This window comes from Perca flavescens, chromosome 16 (assembly GCF_004354835.1).
Source record: "Perca flavescens isolate YP-PL-M2 chromosome 16, PFLA_1.0, whole genome shotgun sequence".
NCBI lineage: Eukaryota > Metazoa > Chordata > Actinopteri > Perciformes > Percidae > Perca > Perca flavescens.
The window spans coordinates 12,527,202-12,536,031 of record NC_041346.1 but is presented as its reverse complement, the minus strand read 5'-3'; the positions used below and the strand labels follow the sequence as shown (position 1 = coordinate 12,536,031).

Genomic DNA, 8,830 nt, shown 5'->3' with positions numbered 1-8,830 from the left:
TTTGAGGTGTGAGAAGATCTTTAATCGTCAAATATTTCACCAGACGTTATATCATGGGGACACATTGAGTTAATTAAATTATGTTAAACTTACTAAAGTAATGACAATTTACACATCAGGGTGTGTAATGTATGTCAGCTTAAAATAAGTTATTTAGGAAAGCCCTGATAAAGAGCAATCTTGTCATGACTTCCACCAAGCGTAACAGCATTAGGTCAGTTTTTATACAAAACCATATGCAGTAGCGTTGTTTAAAATTTTTTTTTATTTTTTCTCATGTTAAAACGTGCCTGTGTGTCAGACAGACTCATACTCTCTCTCCCAGGCTGTGTATTTGTCCATCAGGTTTCGAGCCGAGGGTTTCGTGTGCGTGATGACTTCCAGGAAGTCAGCTGTTGTCACAGTTTCCAGCTGGATGGCAGGCACGTCAGTGTCTCCTGTGACCGAGAATCCCAGTGAGGCTACAGTCAGGGTTCATATGCAATACTTTTCGGCAAATTTCCATGACTATGTATTCCTGAAAATGTCAGTTGAAAATATATAATAAGAATAAAAATCTGTGTTAAAATTTACCCTCAGAGGTTTAACAATAAAATGAATGACTTTATGAATTCATGTGGTTCATAGTGGGATTCGTAATATCATGCCCCGAATAGAACGCTGAGGTTAGGACGATGTGAAAATACATTTATTAATGACATATTATTATGCTGTGTTAAAAAAAAAAAATTCCATGACTTTTCCAAAACTTTCTGGGTCTTTTTATGTTTCCAAAACCTTTCCAGGCCTGGAATTTGCATTTTTCAAATTCCATAACTTTTCCAGGTTTTTTCAAAACGTATTAACCCTGTACAGTGTTTTATTCAGGGGCACTTGACAGAAAACATGGCTGTTATTGGGGTCGATCTTCTCATGTGGTAATAATAATAATTAATAATAATAAATAATGTTATTTAAAGGCAGCTTTCTCGGCACTCAATGACACCGTACAGGGATACATAAGACATTTAAAAGCAGCACACATTTTGTGTGTGTGTGTGTTGTCCTACCATCCTGATGGGACTCCAGAGCATCAAAGATCTTGCGGACTGGTCTCATGGCAGCCTCCTTACACACCAGTCGTATATCAGAGCCAGAGTAACCCTCCATCCCCTGAAACAGACACACAAAGACACACACAGACACACACAGACAGTCAGATGAAGATGAACATTAATGACAGGCAACACATGAGTGAGAACACATTTTTTTTCCAGAAAACAAAACAGATTGTATTTAATCCCAAACAAGGCAATTATTAATAAATACTTGACAAAGAAAAAAAACAAAATAGATAAAGGATAAATAACACTGGTTAAATTGTCTCAAAGCTATAGTGCGTAGTTTCTGTCGCCCCCATGGGGAATTATAGGTAATGACAACCACACTGTCAGAGCAGCCACATGACGCAATCCTTCTGTGATCCCGCAACAACCCTTCCCCTCCTCCACGCAGTTGCTAGTAGCGTTTATTCCGTCAAATGAAGGAGGACACGGAGGGTTAAAAAAACAAAATATGATGGACTCTTCACAAGAGGTAATTATCTTGTAGTTTTTATGTCCTCTTCATCTCCAAAGCTGAACACTGCTGTTTTTTCTCAGCGGTGATGTAAAACACATCACTCGAGCTTCTACGCGCAAAGTCGTCATACAATGCCATTTTGTAAACATAGCTATACTGAGAAACACAGACAGTTTTGTGGAGATGATAGGCTTAATTATCTTTGTATCAACTCTTATGGTAATGGCTTGAAAGTGAAAGAAATGTGAATTGTTGTTGAACTATTTTATATTAATGAACGTACGTTCATTAATATAAAATAGTTGCGCACTATAGCTTTAATGAGTCTTACTGTAACACACCTTCGCCAGAGTTTCATAGTCCAGCTCAGTTCGTAGCTCCACCCCTCCTGTGGAGCTGAGAGGAGGCAGCCAATGAGAGATCATGGCTTGGCGAGCTGGCGAGGAGGGAAGACTAACTATGATCCTCTTTTCTAACCTCCTCAGCATGGCATGGTCCAGTTCCCTGAGCAAAGAGCAGGAACAGTCAGACAAACTGTAGACAGCATTTTATTTCTCGTTAACTTTTACTCCAAACATCCTGAATAATTAATACAATAATTTTTATTATTCAATTTCATTATCTACATAAGAAAATGCACCTTGTTTTGGTATAACTTGGTAAAAAAAAAAATTTTTAATGCTGCAAGTTTTGCTAATTAGACATTACTTTCTTTTAGGAAATCATCTCAACCCAACAAGCATTACGTAGAGCAAGATAAATAAAAAGAACTAAAGCATGGAGGAAAAGAGAAGAAAATGATGCATGTGTGAATATGCCATTCTCAAAACTGTCATCTCTATTTATAGATGCTCTGGCAATACAAATGCACTGATTTGTTGTCATTATCTTTACACAGGAGAAAATACTGATGGCCATTGAGGTTTGTACATAGTGTGGTGTGTGTCTATGTTAAAAGGAACACGCCGACTTACTGGGACTTTAGCTTATTCATCGTAACCCCCAGAGTAAGACAAGTCGATACATACCCTTCTCATCTCCGTGCGTGCTGTAACGCTGTCTGACGGTTCCAGCATTAGCTTAGCCTAGCACAGATCCTGCAGGTAACTGGTTCCAACTAGCCTACTGCTCCAAATTGTGACAAAAGTGACAAAATAACGCCAACATGTTCCTATTTACATTTTGTGATTTGTAGAGTCACAGCGTGTACAAAAAACAACGTAACATGAGACACAGCCATCTTCTAACAGTAAACAAACTGGGAACTATATTCTCAGACAGGCTTGCTGCGAGCATATCACTCCGCCCAAGTACTATATTCTCAGGTGGAAGAATATAGTTGGGAGCAGTAGGGATTACTGGAACCATTCACCTGCATGTTCGGTGCTGGCCTGATGCCGCTGGAGCCGTCAGACAGCCTTACAGCACGCACGGCGATGAGAAGGGTATGTATGGACTTGTCTAACTCTGGGGGTTACGGTGAATAAGCTAAATTCCCAATAAGTCGGCGTGTTCCTTTAAGGTATTACCAAGGCAGGTTGGAGGCAGCTAGTACAAACACCAGGTCCTCTGATTTGGCCAGTCCGTCCATCTGAACCAGCAGCTCAGTCTTCATCCTGCGACTCCCCTCGTGCTCTCCTCTGAAAACACACATCAGTCTGTCAAATGTATCAAATTTATATTCACCACCACAAGTCTTTTAATGCTCTTTATAGTGACATTAATATATAGCAACTATAGAATCAGTCTTGTCAGTCTTTGTACAGTGTTCTGCCCATTGCTTCCTTAGATTAATAAAGAACTTCATAATTATAGCTAAAGTGATTTTAATTATCTTTTTGGGGTAATATTTTATTAATTCTGTTTTTTGTTTATATTCATGAATACTCTGCATCTGCATTCAGACCTTTATTATGGCAAAATGGTATATATAGTTAATATAAATTCACTATAATATTATATATATATCATATATATATATATATATATATCATATATATATATATATATATATATATATATATATATATAAATATAAAATAAAATGTCTGATGTAATATGGCTGTAAGAAAAACATTTCTGGGTTCACAAATTACAGATGTCTCACAGTGAGTTAAATGTTTTACTCAAGGACAATTTTACAGGAGACATGGGCTCACAAACATCATTGGTCATTTTCTATTCCCCTAAACTTCAGAACTGGGAAAAAAAAAAAAAAAAAAAAAAGTGTTGCACATTTTGTGGCTCAGCTTACCCCATGCTCGTTCCTCTCTGGCTCATCACTGACTCCAGCTCGTCCAGGAAGATGGTGGATGGGGCGTGGTACCTGGCCAGTTCAAACAGAACCTGCAGACAAGATACATACATTTACACAAATCCACAGTAAAACATGCAAAGTATAGGAGACAATGTATGTAACATTAAAAATGTTTTTTTTTATTGAACTGATGCATTTGACCTGTTGTGTGTGTTGAAGAATAACCTACCCTGACCAGTTTCTCAGAGTCTCCTCTCCACTTGCTGACGATGCTGGAGGCTGAAATGTTGAAGAAGGTTGTCTTACACTCTGTAGCCACGGCCTTGGCCAGCAGCGTCTTACCCGTACCTGAGTGTATGTGAGTCAGATTGTCACAAGAGTACATGTCAGGAAGAATTATAAATTGTTGGACTTTTTGGACCGGAAATGAGCAAACAAACACGTTTAGATTATAATTGGCAATCCTGACGAAGGTCTATGGTACCTGGGGGGCCATAGAGCAGCAAGCCCTTCCACGGAGACAGAATGCCTGTAAATAGCTGGGGGTACTGCAAAAAAAAAAAAAAAAAAGACAGAGGAGTAAAATATAAAAAAAAAGCACAAACAAACCTTTAGTAAATCACATAATTTTAAATAAAATAAAATATTTTATAGCTGGAAACATAATCTTCCAGCAACAAAACATACATTTACATACATATCCCCTGCAGACCAATCAGAAGCTGAACTGTGTGCAAGGAAAACTGATTTGCTTGAGGTACAGCTGAGTCAGTACTGCAAATACCACATACCACATATTAATCAAATTTTAGGTGGCAAACAGAGGCTAAGTCAAATCACCAAACTGACCTTATACCCTAGAGAATGAATAATAATGGAGACAGAAGTTGGGGATTGTGGGAAGGTGGAGGTATGGTGCTATTCAATAAAACAGGCCAGAATAGAGGATAGACACATCAGTCCTCATCTCCGTCTGTAAATGCCAAGAGGATGCAGACAACCTGATTTGTTGTCATCATATCCATGAGAGAGGTCTTGGTGATGATGATAGAAGTGTGTGTGTATTTTGTGTGTGTGTGTGTGTGTGTGTGTGTGTGCCATGTTTTATTTGTATGTGCAACATCTGTATGCAGCTGCAAAATTGTGTGAATGTGGCTGTGTATAGAAAGTCTACATGGCATTGCAGGTGTGTGTGTTCCTGCCTCCCTGCCTATCTATCAATCTGTGTATGTGTGTGTTACCATATTATCCCAGATATAGATTTAATGTCAGCCTAACAGACTAGTCTGACCCGGCCGCCCTCCTTCTCTTTAAGCCCTTTAAAGGAGATGTATTCAGAATCGAAGACGGGCGACCGGTGCTGAAATACCAGCGTGCCCAGGCAGCGGCCGCACCTTAATGGGATAGACGACGGCCTCTTTGACTAATCGCTTTGCATCCTCCAGGCCGATGATGTCCTCCCACCGCACGTTGGGGCTGTGCAAATAGATGTCCTTTAGGGGTGAACACACACACAAACACACAGAGTGAGGAATGCATGTGTAAGACATCAGCTTGATACACACACACACACACACACACACACACACACACACACACACACACACACACACACACACACACACACACAGGGGTGTGATTAGGCTTGTGTAAATAGGTGTCCTTTAGGCTTGTGTAAATAGGTGTCCTTTAGAGTGTAACGTCGGGGAATAGATAGAACATGGACCTTCATTAATACATCAGATCAATCCATTTCCAACAAAGCTCTTCACTGCTCTCTAGTGGACTTATTTGGTATCACTTAAAGCATATTTTGACAAATAGGAAGCCAAATCAGCCTCTCTACATGTATGTTTTGAACATGCACACACAACGTGTTTTGTTGTTTGTCAGTGTTTTCAAATTAGTATTTGTGTGTGTGTGTGTGCGTGTAGTACCCTGCTGATGATTGCAGCAAGTTCTCTCATCTCGCCGCTCATTCCAGAAAAGCCACTGAGGGGCTTCAGCAACCGTTCCTGCAACACAGCATAAAAATCACTATTATTGGTGATAGGGAAGTACTAATAGTAGCTTTACTATTGTTTGATTTGTGCCATTCTAATATAATAAAAATGGCATGTTAAATATATATTTTTGCACGTTTTACACACTATAACTACCATGTAGTCTGAGTCACTGCCAGCTCCTTGGATTGAAACTTTGCCGTCAGTCATCTGGCCCTAAGACGGCCAACACAAGATTTTAACTCATTTAGGCGAACAAAGGCATAAAAAAACAAAAGCAGTGATTCAGTTTAATTTTTTATGAAAGGGTGTACATATTTATCAGTTTGTGTATGCTTGAGTAAAAAGAAGAAAACATTCGAAAATATGAAAGATAATTTCTGTAAAATCATCACAGATGACAGGGAATTCTCATTAGGATTTGCAGTTAATTTGTAGTCTAGTCTCACTAGTAGTGAGGGTTAGTAATGCCTGAAACGTAAATGTGATCACCTTCATCCGTAAATAACATTTATTCCCCAGTACCTTTCTGTTATTGGCTGCCTCCCCAGCTGATCCATTTCTGATGGAGGACACGTTAAGACCAAACTCTGACAACTCTGGAGGAACAGCAGAACCATTCTCCTGGAAACACAGTTGTCTGGATGTCAGAATAACCACCTTTTATTTTAATATTCTGATCTTGGTTGTTCTGTGGTTAATGCTATACATTTGTATGTGAACTGGCAGTTGTCCTCTTGGCTCCGTTTCCAGACTTTGGGGTCTGGGACGGGTTGATTTTGGGAAGAGGCTTTGCAGCTGAACAGGGACTCCTGATGGACAAAGACAGATAATATATCCATCAATGGAGGAAGCAAACTATCATTGGTAGATTTTTCTGTCTCAAATTAATCTATCATACTTGCACTTCCAAGCACACCTAACCTTATTCAACATCACTGTCAAATCAGTGTAATGCTTCTTTAAATCAAGAATTACAATGTTGTTTTTGTTGTGTATTTTACTCATTTTGTTTATATGATTAGCATGTATGGACAGTGTAAACCCTGAACATGAAATGAAAAGAAAGGTACAAGAGATGGAGAGACTCACCTTTTTATACTACCACTTCTTGCATTCCTGTTCTCACCTTGACATAAAAAACAACAGAAAATATTCATAGAGTATATTTGAGATTCAATGACTACATCCCAATAATTCAGAAATTAGCAGCAAATTGATCGCATTGGGCATCAGGTATGATTTCAAAGTTGCTTCATGTCTTAGTGGAGGTCAGATACCTGGTTCTGCTGTTCTTCTGATAAGTTTGGGATATTTCTGGAACTTGACGTAGTGATAACTCTCGTATTCCATCAGCACCATCTCCAGATCGATGTTATCACAGACCTCGAACCTCCTCACACCTCCATTAGTCTCCTGGTCCAAGGCCACTGCTGCAGACACGTAGCTGGTGAATGGACACACACAACATCTCACACACAGGCACACATGATCCTTGGAAAGTAAAAAAGTAACACAAACTAGGTAAAATATGTCTGCTGTCTTGTGCGGTGAGCCTGGGGAGTCCAACATGATTTAGTTTTAATGTGTTTTGTTGATGAGTTGCACGTAGCCTATAAAGTCAGACACTTTCTGTAAATGCAGGCACGCACGAACGCATGCATGCACGCACGCACACTCCCAATGCTGTGCCATCGGTGTGAATGTTTATCTGATGAGCAGGCGGCACCTTGTACGGCAACTTCGGCCACTGTGTTTGAATGGTAAATGGTTACTGTACTATGTAAAAGCGCTTTGAGTAGTCGTTAAGACTAGAAAAGTGCTATATAAATACAGTCCGATTACATTTATTTACAAAACTTCATACTGACCCTTGCCCCAGCAGGTGGTGGTAAATGAGGATGAGGAGGCTCTTCCTCCTCATCTCAGTCCTCAGCTCATCCTGTTGGACAGCAACACAGAACACAGTTGTCATTATTGATATTAATTAATAACAAGATAGGTCAAGTCAAAATGTCTGCTTTTAAAAAGGTCTAAAGTCCAGTAATAGTACTTGAGAATTATATTCTAGTACCCCTGTACTCCCCTGTTGTTGACACCATAGACTGTTAAAATAAGTCTATGGTTGACACATGTGGAGAGCATCATAGAGGGTAGCTAGTGCATTGGGATCATGGACGTATAATAAAACCTGGATACAGCGTTCGAAGCGGAGCCCTGTTCATTCCTGTTGAGTTGCTCAGTGGCTGGGATGGGGAGAGACAAAATCCCAGTAGAGGGCGACAAATTGCCACAAATGACAACCACCTGACTGGGTATCTAGGCAACCTGTAGACGCTGATTAGTTGTGTCACAGGATGCGTGCTAAACTAGCTAGCCGGATTAGCTCAACGGCAAAATGCTTATTGTTTAGCTAGCCAAGTTAATTGTGACAGTTTAGCTAGCTGTTGTTTGCTGCATAACATATGTGTAGAATGCAACGACCTGGCCCAGAATACATGTTATTATCAGTATAACGTTGCTTGTCATCTGAGACAACTAATTAGGCCATAAGCAGAGGTAGCTAACGTTACTTTACATGCACCCCCTTCTCCCAAGTAGCATTGCTAGTTAACGTTAGCTAAAAGTTGTTCGCTTGCAGCAAAAACAAAACCCCTTGTTAACTCACCGCTTCCCGGGCTTGGTGGGCGACTTTCATAGATTGATATGAGAGCTCCATCATGATCCCTAAAGGTTATTGAGACAGTGGTTATGCTAGCTAAGTCAGTTTCCTAATGTCCATCAGTAGTTTTGAAAGTCTGTTCAACGTGTTTCTGTGTGAGATCCTATGTTTTGTCCCTCAGGGATACCGTACACACAGGTATTCTTGTCTGTCTCTTCCATAGACCCTATCTCCCTGTGTGTGTGTGTGGTGTGTGCATGTAAATACAAACAACACTGTGGAGCAAAACACTGTTAAACAATGACAATGCAACAGAACTGCCCACATTAATAGTAGTCTTGTATTAGA

General features: G+C 39.9%; 1 protein-coding gene across 3 annotated transcripts; it reads right to left on the bottom strand.

Moving 5' to 3' along the window:
- On the bottom strand, nt 1–8,765 carry katnal2 (katanin p60 subunit A-like 2). Of its 3 annotated transcripts, none has more exons than XM_028601681.1 (16): nt 8,489–8,765; nt 7,692–7,762; nt 7,101–7,267; nt 6,913–6,949; nt 6,530–6,632; nt 6,346–6,444; nt 5,977–6,036; nt 5,755–5,832; nt 5,212–5,310; nt 4,302–4,365; nt 4,047–4,165; nt 3,815–3,906; nt 3,090–3,200; nt 1,902–2,064; nt 1,050–1,152; nt 1–437 (listed from the first exon to the last, which is right to left on the bottom strand). In XM_028601681.1, the coding sequence occupies exons 1-16, from the start codon at nt 8,540–8,542 to the stop codon at nt 298–300; spliced, it is 1,560 nt and encodes a 519-aa protein (XP_028457482.1). In that variant the 5' UTR covers nt 8,543–8,765; the 3' UTR covers nt 1–297. The 3 variants fall into 3 exon arrangements, with proteins under 3 accessions (XP_028457482.1, XP_028457483.1, XP_028457484.1); XM_028601682.1 differs by lacking the exon at nt 8,489–8,765 and adding an exon at nt 8,012–8,127; XM_028601683.1 differs by lacking the exon at nt 8,489–8,765 and adding an exon at nt 7,895–7,973.
- Between the last annotated feature and the right edge of the window lie 65 nt (nt 8,766–8,830).

What these genes read in the sequence shown, in the direction of transcription:
- katnal2 (XM_028601681.1), bottom strand. Translation starts at nt 8,542, where the DNA reads ATGATGGAGCTCTCATATCAATCTATGAAAGTCGCCCACCAAGCCCGG. An exon ending in GCTGCCTCCAACCTGCCTTG is followed by an intron (nt 2,065 to 3,089) that starts GTAATACCTTAA and finishes CTCTTTGCTCAG; the next exon opens with GGAACTGGACCATGCCATGC. An exon ending in TCTGGAGTCCCATCAGGATG is followed by an intron (nt 438 to 1,049) that starts GTAGGACAACAC and finishes TCTCGGTCACAG; the next exon opens with GAGACACTGACGTGCCTGCC.